Genomic DNA, 16,903 nt, shown 5'->3' on the forward strand with positions numbered 1-16,903 from the left:
TGAAATAAGTAGGATTATTTAGTAAAGGAAGAGGAAGCAAGATTTGTCCTGACAACTGCTGATCACTTTGGATTCTGACCCCAAATACTGTGCAAAGACAATAATAGAAGTCTATCCGTTGGTAGTTTTTGTACCTTAAACCATCCATCTCTTCCATGTCATCTAGAGTGATCATGCCATCTCCAAGAAAAATGTATAGGAAACCATCTGGGCCAAACAGAAGCTGTCCTCCTAGATGTTTTCGATGTAGTTCTGCTACTTCTAAAAACACTCTTGCTGTCCTCATATCAACTTGGTGTGGATTTTTCCTGCAAGATAAAGATATGAGCACCCTTTTCACAGTTCACTATCAATGCACTTCTTTCTAAAAATAAACTTGACTCATTCAACTTATGCTTTGAGATGTGGATGTTGTAACTTGGTGGAAAAATGCCAAACAGTTGTTTCTGAGAAATTTCAATTTTGTAGCATTCACAGAAAAATTATTTTGCTGCCTATACACAATAAGTAGGAAATGATTATAATTAAAAAAAAAGTGAGACAATAACTAAAAAAAAAAGAAAAACCAGTGTACTTACTGGTGTTTCAAAACTATTGTTTGAAATAAAACCCACAATAGTTTTTCTGCAGGTGCCCAAGTATATACATTGTAAACCTGATAGTTTATTTTAAAAATGGGAAATACTAAAATGCAAGGGTTGCTAAGAAATACAGCATTTGTGAATTTTAGACTTTTACTGATACCTGGATACTGTGTATTCTACGACCCTAAGGATGTGGTCATGAGGTCCAATAGCCCACCGTTCTTGGTTGGTGGTATAAGACACATACAGCTTTCCATTTTTCTTGTAATTGGGATGGAATGCAAGGCTTAACAGTCCTCTTTCATCTCCTCCCTGCAGTCAAATGAAAAACACAAAGAATTGTGAAGTTAATTATGTTCTTTATTGTGTTTCAGCTGGAACCCAAAAAAAAAAAAGTTTCTTTCTTGTGGATAATCTTTCCCCAAACTCTTTTATTTCTTTCCTGACTACTGCACAAAAAAGGATTATAAAACATTTCACTTTGGGGAAGTCTTTAAGAGTTAGAACAAGACAATTGCCGTATGTAGTTATCTATGCACAAGTCTGTTGCACCACTTTTGTGGAGTGATTTGTGTATGTAATCTTTGGGAAGCCATGAAGACAAGTTTAAGTGCTGTGAAGGATTCTTTGCTGGGTTACTAGGTTGCTTGTAATTCGTAGAAGACGAATAAAAAGGTCTCTAATCAGCAGTCACTTCTAATCCAAGTATCCAAAACCTAAAACACAGTGCTGGCTGCCAACTCCCACTGTCTTGGCAATATGTTTAGAAAACAGTTAAATTGCTTGTGTAATATGTAAACCTTTGTTTTACCCTGGAGGCAGCAACATCAGTTGTCACAACTATGGTGGTCTGTTCATCATAGCTAGTGTACTGTAGGTAATAAGCAGCCTTGGTCTCTGCGCAGAGAAACCATAGTTTTACATGTGGTCCCTCACTGGAAAGGTTTTTTGTTATTTTTTAAAATAAAAATAGAAAAATCTCGGAACAACTTTCTTTTGTTATTATGTTTGCCATAAAGATTAGTGCAGTTACATGTTAAGCATCCAGTCCATGTAATGTACTGACAATGCAAATACTCTGTGTACTTAAAGAGAAGGCAGTTTTCTTTTTGGCTTCTAAAAATGTATGTTAATATAACTATGCCTAAAATTATATTTGTATAAATGAAGAATAAGACTTAAGATTCATTTGTTGGTTTTGAAGTAATGCAGGGGAGAGAAGCTGAGGCACCGAAATAAACACAGTACATAATTAACAATTCAAATTCAATTCATGTATGTGATTATTCACAAGGTGATAGTTGTCTTGGAGTTTAACTCAGGGCTTGCCAGCCCTTCAAAACTAGTGACTCTGTTGCAGATTCAAGTGCTCCAGCTCTGCACCCATAAGGAGACAACATTTTGCAACTCCAACCACACCCATGATAACTAATTATGAAATTTTAAATTATAAGAGAGAATGAAGCTTTTAAAATGTATTTGCACTTCAGAGTGATGGATGGGCCTGTCTTCCTGTTGAAAGTCATCCCACAAAAGGCCTAATTGGGAAAGTGCACAGCTTTAATTTATTTTAATTCAACATGATTGCTGTACTTCCTTTTTAATCACAACCACCAACGAGAAACCTGAGTCAGAAAGGGAGATGTAAATAGGTCAAGAGATTTCCACACAAACAGATTTGTACAATGCAATCTGGATCCTGCTAATTTAGAGGCAGCCAAAGTTTGCTAGTTTGTTTGTTAGAAAAATTTAGTTTCAGGGGGTTATCAGAGAGGTTAGTTTTGAAAGTCTAGTTAGAGCTGCCAAATCAGTTGCAGTCATCATGGACGAAGGGACTGGTAATCTAGCTCTTTCTCCCTTATGAGCCAAAAATAATTCTGCAGCTGAGTCTGAACTGATTGTAGATATTATTGTTTGAGTTTTTAAGAGTTTTTAAGCTGCTCTGATAAAGTCTGAAGCAAAGGGAGGCAAATCAGTTTCTTTGGGAACAGGAAGGCATATTTCAAAGATTCCTGACGAATGATTCTATCTGCTGTGCCCAGACAAAGACAGTCCTATTTCTTCTCCTGAGAGATGAGTTCAACTCATTTAGGGGCCCAGGAATGTCAATGAGTCACACTAGGTCTGCCATGCAAGGTGAGTTATTGAAAGTATTAGTAAGAAAAGATCTTTCTGTTACTAAGCTGAAGATTTTATTTAGTGCTTGATGCCATGGCAGCCGTCTCAGTGTGAAAGTGAAGTTGTTGAAAGCGTAAACAGGTGAAAATTAAATTAAGAGCTTTTAATGAAGTACACATGAAGCAAGAATTTGAAGAATGACTGAAAAATGGGACTTGCAAAGTAGTAACTATGGCAAGTTGTATTCATAGGATCAGGCCACTATTTCTACTCTTTGCTGTCTTGTGTGACCCTATTAGACTGTAATATATTACTTAGTTTGTAGAATGTATCTGTTGCTTCCTGAAAAGTCACATTGCTGGGGATTTTTTTGAAGTGAGGCATACACATTTTGTTTCAAAGAGTCTATTTACTCATGTATTTAATAAAAACTTCGTGAATATCCCTCCAAGATACTGACATCAGTGCAATATCAAGCCATTACTTGACTTATGGTAAACTCAAAACCCAGATGAGTTTTTCCATGTTTATTTTTCCTGATTTTGGAAAATAACTGTTCATGTGTATTTTCGGCTTTATCACTAACTAGCAAACCCTTTCTTTCAAATTTAATCACTGACACAACTTCCATAGCTTTTGAAATGTTCTCTATGTGCCAGAAAGTATATATATAGTTTTCTGTAGCGTTGTCTCATATATTGTGGGGTACATTGAGAGATATTCAGCAAAACCTCTTAGGAGCAGTCATTTTAGTACTATCAAACTGAATAACTATGTACAAAACTTCAGACTTTCTCTATAGAATATTCCTCACTTTGAAGTTTTTATCAATGGACTTTTGATGTGAAACCACCATCCCAGGCTGTATAGTCTTTCTTGTAGATAACATGTGTCAGCTTAATAACTTATTGACAGCCTCTCCTTTTAAAGTTTCTCTTTAGATGAAACCAGCACCAACAAACTGTAGATGACATAGGAGCTTGTATGAGATTCTGCACTGCACTATTTGATGGAATAACCATTAATGTTTGTCAGTTGTGTAAGGAAGGGCAAGAAGAATGAGACAAATCTTTATATTCCATTGGGATGTCTGTTGAAGACAAAGAATGATGGTTGGCTGAAATGAGTATTAATTACTTAAACACACTGTGGACTGGGGCCAATGTGAAATTTCTGTTGTAAGGAAGTCTGGAAGCTGACACTCTCCATGCTGCTCTGGAGCTTCAATGCTCCTCTCTCCTCTTCATGGTAATGACATGTTTTGCACCAACACCACACTCATTTCCTTGGGCCAGGTTATATGTTTCATCTAAGGAGTTCTGTGAAAGGATCTTTAAACCCCAGTTTGGTCTAGTTTAGGACCACAACCATGAAAAAAAATTAATCAGAATTCTATTAAGTTAGTATAAAGCCAAGCAAAGATTAATTGTATGCATTAAACAAAGTATTTCTTTACTTTTCAGTTTTAAATGGTTGGTTTGCTACATTATGTTGGTTCTGAAAGTATATTACACCAGTAAGTGTTCTCAACTTAAATATATATTTGATATATGTGATTTTTTATATTTATTTTTTGCATTGGAATTTCTGTTATAATATATTTATACTTGTAAAAATCTTAAACAAGTGCACAACATGATCCACTTTGTATTTTGACTTACACTAAGAGAAGGAATTGTTGCATGTGAATATTATAGAAAGGTACTATTTTCATGTAACCAGTCCTTAGAAGCGGTCTCTGCTTTCAACCTGTGTACTTGTAAATATACTCTGGTATATCTCTGATATTATAGATAGAAGTTTTATTACATTATTAAGATATTATACTTTTTCTGTAATACAGAAACATATGCTGCAGTTATTTTTAAGACATGTTGCCATTTAATTATGTCAATACGTGTGTTATTACCTATAGTCAAGAGAAATACACAGGAATGCTTTAACTGATACTGTTAAATATTTAATTTAAAACAGATATATTGTAAGTATGACCCTTAATTATGTAACCTTAGTAGTAATTAATTCTAGTAAGCAAAACCAGACATGACCATTTATTTCTGTTACTCTATGTGCCTTAATAGTAAGCAATGTAGGTAGCATATTCCAAGTTTTTCTTTAAAACTGATTTCACAATTCACGCTCTTATAGAATATTTAAAAAATCACTGTATTTATACTTATCAGCTTTTTCATCTGAACAATCCCACTGTCATGCTGGAAAGGAGTAGCAACCTTTTTTAAAAGGGGTTGTGCTTAAAATATGCATATTCAATTGTGACTCAATATTCTAACTTTATTGTAGTGTCTTTGTATTGTTTGTTTTCGCCTATTATTATAGTGCAACTGCTGGGTAACTTGTTGAAGTAGTAGGATCACCCTTAATTTAGTTTATTTCCTATATAACAAATATCATAACCAATATGCATTGCCATCTGTTTGAACTTAAGGAGTTAGATTGTAAAGATTTGTAAAAAAAACATGGGTGAAGGGGTCATGGAACACCTAAATCTCTTATCAGGCAGCACCATATGAACTCTTCAGGAAGAGATTCAGTAGGGCTGAAAATCGATGTCAGGTATGTTTCTCAGTGGGAAGTGTTTGCTTAATGGACACATTTTGGAAATTTGGCCCTAGCATGGGATAGAAATTTGACTACAGCAGAAGTAGAAGCCTGCAAAAGGTCTGCTGCAAGGGTACACCTTGCCTTTCAAAGATGTTTGGAGAAGCACAGGAGGGAAGTGCCTCTGATTGGCGAAAGGGGACAACAAACACCGAGTGACAGAAGTTGATTTTCGGTGGGGTGTAAGAGTAGAGCTCCTATTAGACCTCTTGGGTGTTGAGAACTCAAGTGCTTTGCTCTCTGTGGGGCCTGAGGCCTCTGGCAAAAGAAGGATTTGTAAGATAAGAGATTTAACGTAGGGGAAAATAATTACCTTGATGTCATGGCTCAGTATAGCATACATATGAGACCCTATCTCCAAAGCATTTCCCTTTTCCTGTTGGGTTGCAGAGCTTCACTATTTTCCTTGTTTATAAAGGGCTTTACACTTGTCTAAGGATTTTTTCAAAACATTTTCAATATTTTTTAGTGATTTTAACAAGTGCACTGGTTTAATACTTGACTTTAAAATAACTATTTAATTTATACATGAAAAATACTTAAAGGGCCATATTCTGACTTGGAATTTAAGCACAAATCCTACTGAAGCTAGAGGTGCTTTTTATTCAGTTCAGTGCAGGGCAGGATTTAGCTGAAAATGGCCAAAGTGCATCCATCACAAAGTTGTCTTTTCTGATGTTTGTGGTGATATTTAAATGCTTTTTTTTTTTTTAATGAGAACTGAATTCACAATAAAGTAATGATGTCCCACTTCTTTAGAGCCCAGTGGGTCCAAATGACAGACATATCAAAAGGTATCAAGATGGTGATTCATAAGACCAGTTCTGCATGGATTTTAGATGGGGCTTCTCTGCACTTGGAGAAAAGTCAGAGTACCTGTTCACAGGAATTATACTTGCATATTTATTTGCAGCACAATTTTCCAGCAAAAGAACTGTGAAGTGACCATAACTTGAACAGAAATAAATAAAAAGGTGTTGAGATCTAAAGATAGCACTAGAACTTAAAGCCTAATTCTTTTTTTCTTCTTACTTCTGTTGCAGCAAAGACAAAATTTCGACATGGGGGGATTATTTTTTCTTTTCCTTACCTTCACAGTCCTTTGAAGATACCAGTCACTAAATGCAGGACCTTTCACTTCTAGTCCTAGTCCTCTGTACTTATTTTTTTAATTCCTCAACTCCAGATTTTGCTGTTCTGCTGGGCAAGTCTTTAGTTTAATCCAAATGACAATCCTCGTCCCCTGATAATACAATTCTTTCTTCCCGTCCTCCTAAAGAAAGTACATGAAACTTATAAATGCAGATACCAACCCAACACAAACCCACAGCTTGCCTCCTTCACACTCTTCCAGTAGGACATGAATCCTGCTTTCCCAGCTCCCCCAAATATTGGTTGGGAGCAGCTGAAAGCTTTGAGACTGCCCAGAGCCAGCCAATAATTGGGAGGTTTTGGGCAGAGTGACATACGACTGTGAGTGTGCTTGCAAGGAGGTGGCCATGAGCCCATGTGAGGTCTGCATCTGGACTGGGAAACTTTATGTACTGCACTGCTTTAGGAGAATTGGAATAACAGAAGACAGTGGAAATCAGTCCCGGAAGAGGGAGATTCAAATAAAGACCAGATGATTATTGCATTCAGTAAAGCTGGCTCAGGAAGGTGTGAATTACACACTTCCCTGCACCACAGAGGCCTCTTGAGCTGTAAGCAGCATTTATCCTCTGGGAACACAGGTGGTGATTCCACCTCTGTCCCCAGCTGGATTTATTTTCAAGGAAGCTTTACATTCCACCAGCAACTCAGTGAGTGGTTCACCAGCGGAGGCCACTATGGGAAGGTAAAAAATAAGCATGCTCCTTCTTACTTCCCTGGCATGCCTCCACTTTCTGGTCTTTATTTATTTATTTGGCATATCTGCTCTCCTACACTTTTCCTCTCCAGCATTCTTCCACTTCAGACTGTCTTTTCCTAACAGGTTTTCAGCTGCATTGGTTTGAGGCCTATTGTGCTGTAGAATTAGCCTTTTAGGAAAGCGAGAAAGCTTCCTTCGAGTGAATGAGAGTGCCGTAACTGTTAAGAAATTTACTGACCATGAAAATCCTTCATTAATAGGGAGAATAGACTTGATGACCTTTGTATTTTTTCTCCTTCTTTCTGTTGCTCTGAAGCTTTACCCACCTTTCCATGCCACTTCTGTGATAAAGGCAAATTTTACAGCTCTCTTTCAGGGCGCAGTCCAATAAAATTGGCTCAGATGATACCCCACAGAGAACAGACTGAGTTCCATTAACATTCACAAACACATGACATGATGACAAGACACCAATAATCCCTTTTGCACTCACCAAAACTGTGACTTTACCTCTTCCAATCAAGAATGATTTTTTTAAACTTACACCCTATTTTGGTGCTATCTAACATTATTTTTCTGTAAACACACAAACAATACAAATTAATCTTATTAGTGATTTACTGTTCTACCAATGCTCTAATTTGACCGTGGTCCTTTCAGCCATCTGTTCTGGTTTTCTCATGCCCTCATTCCTTTACTATGTATATAACAATTATCTTTATTTTTCAGTAGCATGTTTCATAAAATTTTCCATTTTAGTTAAAATACAGATCTAATGACAGAGAGTTGTCAAAAGACTCTAAGAATTATAATTGTATACATAAGTTGCTTTTTTAATGGCATGACATTTCAGCCAACCACTTTTGTCATTTTGTCACTTTTGACAACATTGTCAAAGTTGTCACTTTTGTCATTCCTAAAGATAAAAATATGCTATGGAAAAAGAAAAATCTTACTATGGTGCAAAGATCTCCCTGAGCTGCTAAATTAATTCTTTTCATAAATGTCCACAAAAAAGTTTTACAGCACTTTAAAATGAGCATTAAGACTTGTTTTCTTTTGTGCTGAGAGAGGGAAAAAAAAGAGGATGTATAGTGACACAGAGCAAATTTACCAGTGCTTGTGTAAAACGAACGAATCTACAACAAATTCTGTACTCCGATAATCGAAAACAAATTCATGCTGTTTTACCGTGACCACTTTATATGGAAATTTAGGGATATAATTCAGAACAGAATAACATAATTATCATACTCTCTGCATTAAATTAAAACCAGAAATGTTGATCTGTCTAATTGTAGGCATTAAAAAATAACTCGTTTCAAAAAAAGAGAGATGCAAATGGAAAGATGGCATTACTCTTACAAACAATTCTGCCTTTCTCCTTTGGCTCTCAGTACCGAACTGTCACCTATAAAAGCAGATACTTGCTTTTTCTGGTTGCAAGAGGAATGGTACTTGCATCACATGAGCAATGTATTCCAATATTGTGGGGTGGTGGGAGAAAGCAGAAAACCACAGCCAGCTTGAAGGAAAAAAAGCTACAGATTTCCACTTAGACTGGTCCCCATGTCTTTACTGTTGTCTGTATGCTAATGGATGTTAAAACTTGCTCAGCAAGTGCTAAAAGTAAGTCCCTAGCAGTTTGCATCTCGCAAAAAAAATTTTTAAAAGATTTTAAAAAGTACCACTTCAACAGGATATCTTTTGCCAGAGGGTAATAAAGGACCGGAGGCACTTCACTCAGTCCACACTGTTTCTGATTCTTTGCCAAGTATTACTATGACAATCACTCATGTTTGCAACATAACCTGGATTAAACTGTGGGCTTTATGTCACTGTTTTGAGAGAAGAGCGAGTTCAGTGGCTTATCAAAATAATGCTCATCTTCACTGCAAAATACAAAGGTAACCTTCTTCACTGAAGGTTATTTCTTTAGCAGATTTCTGGCTTTAGTCACTAAGGCTCTGAAGGTACTTAGTAAAGGCTCTAAAGTGAATTCTGCAAAATATTTCAAATCTCCTTTTCTTATTGTAAGGAACTGGAAAATTGCATTATCCAAATGTTTTTTAGTAGGGGAGTGGGAGACAATTTGAAGGATAGGAGTTCATGTAACATAAAAACACAGGGCAGAGACAGGAAGCATATGACAGATTCACTGCAATTGATGCTTATATTCCACCTATCATCTTGTCTGAGATTTTCTCCTTACACCAAGTAGAATGTAAGTCTTGCCTGCAGGCACCAAAAGATGGGAACATGTCACCATTTTTCCACTGCCAAAGAATGTGTGTGCAAATTCTAGCGATAAAGCAAATGCTATTCTGTTCTCTAATATCCCAAGAACTTTCGGACTCTGAAATCTGGATGCATGGAGAGGCATATTTCAGCCTATATTTAGCATCAGCATTCAGCATAGTTTTGATAATAATGTGTCATATCTTCAAAGCAAATGCTGGTTGCATATGTTGCTTGTTTTCTCAGTAATTATTATGCTAAACATAATAGGCAAAGTCAGACTTTATATTCTTAGAAGCCCTGTAAGTATTTTCCAACAGTTTACCAGTGGACATACAGCAGCACCACTGGATGAATGCTAGGCAAGTCTGTTATGTCTCTTTACTCCAACATTGAAATTGTTTATACCTATGTTCTTTGTCCATTCAAGTGTTCCAAAAAGTAAACAGCCTTGTCTTATTGGCATAAATGCAAAGAGAAAACCCATTTAGAGGTCCAGCATCTGCTACTGAGTTTCAAGCTTCCACATGTGAGCGTGAGCCTTGGAACTGTATTTATTACCCAAAATCAAACTGTTTGAAATGTAAGGACTGCACTGGTTGGAGTCCTGATACAAATACAGCTATAAAACCCCCAGAAAATGCTATTCTTGCATTTTTTTCAACAAAAATTGTGCATGTTCATCATGTTTGTACTTGGGTCAGAAACACACTTAAGTATCAAACCCTGGCATTTCTGAAAAGGCACTACATGGGAGCTGGGAAAAAAAATGCATTTCAAGTTTCTGATACTGCCCAAGCATTTTTCTCCCATCATCCTCCTGAGCTGTGCAGCCCAAGGGTAGAAACACCAGCGTGCAACTTACCTGCACCGCTGGTAAGTAACTTTCAAATACTGGCTTGAGTAATCAAATTATTTTAGTTCTTTCAGTAAGTCTTAAAAAATATATGTAATTTGCCAGCCACCTGAAAACAAGGAGTAAATAAATCCAGAGAAATCCAGATTTTTCCTCAGACATTTTGCGAACACCGGAGGAAGCGAAAATAATCAAGCTTTTTTGAGGATCACTCATACAGATCTTGTCTTTACCTCTCAACTAAAATAGTGAGAAAAATATTAATATTTTGAAGAGAGACATGAATATTTTTATGAAATGTGCCAAGTGGAAAAACCAGGGTGGTGGAGGATATACGGTCTGCTCTCCATGACTAGAATCTGTATATAGGAGGAGAATGATGGCAATCCACAGCCGTGTTGACAATTCAGACATACAGGAAATACCCTTGTAGGAAACTAATACCATCTGGGTTTGGCCCAAGATGTGTGAATGAGAAATATGTTTCTTGTTGAGAATGCAAAGATAGTTTTGGACATTGCAAAGAAGGAATGCGTTAAGCATGCACAGTTATAAAAATGAAATAGGGTGAGGCACTGCATGCATATGGAGTAATTGGAGGAATATGTTTGTGTGCGTCAATAGCTGATGCAGACATAGAACTTCAGAATTCATTTGTCCTAAGACAACCAGTAAATTAATATGAAAAATGTCTTCAGTATAATTGGCCAGAAGCTCTCTGCGCAGAGACAGGATTTAAAAAAGCTGATTTGTCCAAGCCCTCCACTTTCCATGATGGAAAGGGAGGTTCGCTTGTGACACATGTTGTATTTGCAGGGCAAAAAGTAAAATACTTTTGAAATTCTTGAAACATCCAGTTCTAATGTTTGTAAAATTGGGGATTTCGATTCTTTCAGTGAGTTGTTTTCAGTTTAGAAATTAGTTTTAGTTAAAAGAATGTCAACACTGAAATGAAATATTTCATTTGGCCCTTTCTGAGAATCTTTCAGTCCACACTTGGTGAGAGTATGTTTTCAAAATCTCAGAATATTCTCACTCCTCTCTATCCTGTTCTTGCATTAACTGTCTGAGATTTTAGTGTCTGTTCTTGGCATAGGAAGGCTCTCTGGTTTCTAACGAAGCCATTGCCAGCATTCTGAGGTTCCTAAGACTCGCTGCCTGCGGGATGGATTTTTGCCTCTCCCTTGACACCCTCATCTACTTGTGAAAGCCCCAGCAGTGCTGATTTTTCTGTTATTTGTGAGGATAATGAATGCCTTGCATGGATAGGAAAAAGTTCCAGGCTCTCTTTTTGGTGCACATTTGCCTTCTCCTCCAGACTAGCCTTTAGCACTATCATCCTTTCTCTAAGTTCAGGCTCTAAATGCTTTTTTAAAAGAAAATTATTGGGAAGATAAAAGGTTTGCTAGTCTTTCATGTCTGTTAAGATTCTAGATTAGCCCTATTCCAGGTTCAAAGACACTCATTATACAAATTACATGTTCCTTAACTGAGCCATGCTCATATGAGGACAGTAAACTCTCTGTCATTGTATCTTGGTCTGATTTTCAGCAGATTTTTGACATATCTGAACAGGCTTATTTGTATCACTGTTAAACACTCTTGGAGATATTTAGTTAACATGTATTAATTGTTTTAGTGCTCACCCAGAAGGCAGAATGCAGAAAACCCCAAAAGACGGAAAATTAAAATCGTAATTTTGATTGTTTTATTTTCCATTCTTTCTTAATACAAATTGAACCTGTGTAACACCTGAGACCTTTTGACAGGATGATCAAAGTCTATTGAACCAAATGTTATTAAGACTCTAAAGACACACTGTTGTGTGTCTTTGACTGATGGATTACATTCAGGTTGGCATGGGCTGTCTGAAGAAGCAGTCAGGCTGAGGTAGGAACAGCAGCCCATTACAGAGTCCACTGCAATTGCAAGTCTGAGCCGTTCATCAGGGCTGAGTTCCCTGCTTGCTACCTAATAGCCCTTGAATGTATGACTTGATGGTAAACCCATTCCTTATTCTTGGAAAATGAATTATTGGTACCTGTTTCAGCTTCATTACAGAATGGTACAGCCTGATATTAGCTCAGTTGGTTACACCATGGTGCTACTGACACCAGGGTTGTGGGGTTTGATCCCCATATGGGCCCTTCACTTAAGAGCTGGACTCAATGATCCTTGTGGGTCCTTTCCAACTCAAAATATTCTGTGAAATTCTGTGAATTGAGAATCACAGAAATGTTTGGGTTGGAAGTGACCTTAAAGATCATCTTGTTCCAACACCCCTGCCGTGGGCCGAGACACCTTCCACTACACCAAGTTGCTTAAAGCTACATCCAGCCTCTCCTTGGAACACTTCCAGGGATGGGGCATCCACAACTTTCTCTGGACAACCTGTTCCAGTGCCTCCTCACGCTCACAGTAAAGAATTTCTTCCTAATATCTAATCTAAACCTACCTCATCCTTTGCTAGGCTGGACACACAAAGCACTGCTTTCATTTGCATCTACGGTGGAACGTGCTCATCTGCCTTTCAGGTGAGAATTTATGACTGTGCAAGGCTTGAATTTTCCAAGCTGTTTATGCTTATGTGTCATGCATATACTGCCTACATAGACTTTCCTCCAGCATTTAGGTGAACACAGTTTTCCTTGTCCTTGTAGATTAAATTCTCTTCAAATTTAATTCTTTTTTGTAGTCCCAATGGTGGAACATGAGTGGATATAAACAGTGCTTGATTTGCGTATCTTAAGGCTTAAATAAATGGTCTTTGAACCACCTAGAAGAATTTATTTTATAGCATAGAATAAGTTAATTTTGTTATGCCTACGAAATTCAATTCTAATGTTGGGGAAAAAGGGTTTTGAAAACCGTACACTTCATGTATGTGCCTGTGTTTTTTAAAGAACTCATTACATTATGGTTGTACTACGTGTTTTAAATATTGACATTTCTGAGTGGGGTTTAATTTTTATTCTGCCAAGTGTTGTAAATTCCTGTTTTGGATTCTGAGGATTTCAGTGGAGGTGGAAAACCACTAATAAGTTCTTCTTGTTCACGCAACTTATATTCACTTGCATGTTTTAACTTGAGGCAGACCTTTTCTGTTGATGCTGATAACACTGTTCTGAGTGTAGACCAAACTCTTGTGGAGTAGGGAAGAGTAAAATTTCCTCCAAGTAATGGCAATGATAATTACCCTAATATAAAATTTTGTTTCATAAGGCCCTAATTCAGCAAGTATTTAGGCACATGCCCAAACTTCACTTATTTTTTGTCTAGAGCAAAACAGGATAACATGAGGCAGCCAATTCTCTCTACGTCAGAGTTTACTTGACTTTTGGTGTCAGTAAATGAGATCTGATACAATGGTGATGAGGGAATTTATCAGTCAAAAATGCTTCTGATTGAGGATGCAACAAAATTACTGGACAAAATGGAGTATTTTCTCTTAATGAATCTTACCCTGAGATTTCATAAAGATTTTTTTATGGTCTGTTGCTAACGTGGTGGTTATGCAGCTAAAGGCATTATCTTCACATCATTATAATGAAACATAACACTGGTATCCTTGACTTTATTAGCCAGGCTTCATTGGTATCTGATATTATATATTTCCTATTATAAATCTAAATAAGAACTTACATTGACCTGCATTAGACCAAACATTAAACAATTTACTAAGATTACAACTTTGAAAGGAAACTAAAAAAAAAAAAGAAAAAAAGTCTTTTAGACCACCAAGAAACAACCATAAATTTAAGGAAATATGAGGTTTCCACCATGTGACTTCCCCTGCAGAGTTATGCAACAGACTGCTGTTACTTAAAGGTCATACATAAAAAATTTATGGTACATTTTTTAAGAGATTTATGGTGTTTCTATTTATACAACTTATATGTCAACAATTTAAAGGTATAGTATACTAAAATAACAAATTAAAATCTAATCCCTTTGAATCCTTGATAAAACAGAATGCTTTAATATGTCTAATATAAAAGAGGTTTAGTAAATGTATCTATATTAATTGATGTGGTATGTGTGATGTAATGATTAGCTGTTCATTATCCATTACAGATCATTTGTTCATTTTTATCCTGAAAATAATTTGCAAATGAGGTTAGTTAGTGGAGCATTCAATGTTGCACAGGCCCATTACATGGTGGTGTAACTCTCTCCAGAAGAGCTCTGCAAATCAGAACTAACTTTCTCCCACTGCTGAGATGAATTATGCCATTGATACTGTCTAGACCTCTTGTTTCAGGATATTGAATATATATCATTTACCAAATATGCTGTTGGATTTTCTGCAACTAAAAATTTGTAACACTCTATGAAGATACCACCTCTTAGTTATTTGCTGAACTTTATTAGCTTTGCACTGGAATGACATGGGAGGAGTTGGACAGTTACTCAGCATTAGCTGAGGCAAGAGCATGACAAAGAAGGGGGGCAGTTTTTCAAATCACTAGGGCTGCTTTACCAGTAGGGTTTGAACTCAGCCATAGGAGTCACACTGTCAACTTTGCACACTTCACTCATATACTTATGTATATTTACATGGGAGCTGAGACTGCAATGCATCCCTTAATTCCAGGAGTCAGAGCCATATACACAGGTCTGGTAGGGATTATTGATGCTAAATTCATCCCTGAATTTTGCATACTAAGTTAATTCAAGCCTATGAATTATGTGCTCCATTAGGGCACAGCATTTAAGTACCCTAACGTGTGTAAGCACTTTGACACCATAAATACTGATTTCACATGAAAACAAGTCTTCATAGATAAACAAAGGTCCTATTACACGAAACACCTATGAACATGCTCAACCATAAACACATCAATAATTGCCTTTGAGGTCCAATACAAACATGGTGCTGAATGGGACAATAACACTGGGAGAAAGATCCTAATATGGTCATGCAGATTTGTGGTATTGTGGCCTCATCTCTTCCTCAGTAAAGGGCCTAAGAATGTGGTCTGGTGGTGGCAAGTTCCTAAAAATAGGGAGGGGAATTCTCCACAAAAGATGGCCTTTTGCTTGCTGTGTCACCGAACAGGTTTTAGTTATAGAGTCTCTAGTGACTTGAATCATCATATCTAGTTCCTTGATGACTCTCACAGTGTCCCTGTAAGGATGCCCTTTGTCTGGGCTTGAAAAATGTTTCTTGCCTTGCTGTGGCAGATACTGTTCTATTGGTCTCCTTGGCTACTGCTGTCTCCAGCCCTGAAGATAACACGCAAGGTCTGAGCAGTCCTGCAGAGCTGGAACTGATACAGTACTTCTTGGTAAGAGGTCCTCAGCAAAATTACCCAATAGGCCTCTCTAAAAAGTACTTGTGCAGCCCTGGATTGCCACATTTCTTGCTGTAAAATAGTTATACTGGTTTTGTGGATTTTTGATGTTTCTAAAGTTGTGGCACCCCGTGATTTGTCTTTGCTGACTGAAGAAACATATCGCTATTCCTAAGCTGGTCATCACCCCTTCATCAGCATAATTCATTTCCATAGTAAGAAACAGTTGTAAAGAAATTTGCTACAGCTGCTCCAGCAGAGTTTATAGGTTCGTAGGCCAACCCAAGCAGCAATTAATTTAAAAGAAGATGTGATCATTTCCTATCTTTTATGAGCATTAAATAATACTTTTTTTTTTTTCCTTTTGGACAAAAAATATTTGACATGTCAAAGGAATAGAATAAGAGCTGATAGTATCTATGGTATTTTAAAATATGAATATCTTTTATAAATAAGAAAATCACAAAGTGTTAGAAAAGAATAACAGATATGGCATTTTAAAAGCTGTTTTTCTTTATAACTGTAAGTCTAGAGTTTCAGAGAGAAAACACTAATAAAAATTAGTCAGTCATCATTATGATGTCATTCTCATAATTTCCCTTGAAGTAAACTAGCAAGTACAAATAATATTTGTAATGTCTGACATCATCTATGTAGCTTTCCATATGCTCAGACTTTGGGTTAAATTTAGTGATGTTTCCCATTTGTTAGGGAGAACACCTTCTGGGTGGAATGGATTTCATTAAGAAAATCTCTCTGAAGTTAAGCCATCTTTGTAACTTGTTTGAAACAAAACAAAACAAAACAAAAACCCAAACAGCCCAGGAATAATAAGAGTACAGCAGTAGCAAATTGTCAAGAATGTGACCATCTATAAGAACCAAAATTTCAATCCTGAGTCCCAGTGCTCACATAAAAAAGGAATGATGCTTTTCAGTGTTGGTCTCTTTAAAAAGAAATAATCATCATCATAATTGTTTTACGTAGGAAACAATATTCTCTTCCTTGTGATATATGCCCATTTATCACAGCTGACTTGCAAAGGCTTCTTCTAATAAATCACTCAGACTATAAAATTTTGTTTCAGAGGAGCCATGGATTCATTTTTTGATGCTTCTCTTTTGAGATATGAAGCATTTAAGGACATTTCTGAAAGTGATTCCTCATTTTTAATGTTTAATTTAAAACAACTAAAAAGTGTATAGGAATCACAGATAGAACAATCAGTATTTCCTCAAAACTAGTCTCATATTGACCACAAGCAATAACCCACATTTGAAAATATTAGTCTTATATTTACATTAGTTAGAATACTGTCTATTAAATGATAATTTATGCTTTT

At 36.6% G+C, this 16,903-nt stretch overlaps 1 protein-coding gene across 1 annotated transcript in view; it reads right to left on the reverse strand.

Moving 5' to 3' along the window:
* HHIP (hedgehog interacting protein) overlaps positions 1–16,903 on the reverse strand; it is a 73,489-nt gene that overhangs the window by 21,727 nt on the left and 34,859 nt on the right. Inside the window, exons 5-6 of the mRNA XM_032686344.1 lie at positions 745–896; positions 135–308 (exon numbers count right to left, since the gene is read on the reverse strand). Of these exons, the coding sequence (XP_032542235.1) occupies positions 135–308; positions 745–896 (326 nt within the window). The remainder of the gene's footprint in view (positions 1–134; positions 309–744; positions 897–16,903) is intronic.

Source organism: Chiroxiphia lanceolata, chromosome 4, assembly GCF_009829145.1.
Source record: "Chiroxiphia lanceolata isolate bChiLan1 chromosome 4, bChiLan1.pri, whole genome shotgun sequence".
Lineage (NCBI taxonomy): Eukaryota > Metazoa > Chordata > Aves > Passeriformes > Pipridae > Chiroxiphia > Chiroxiphia lanceolata.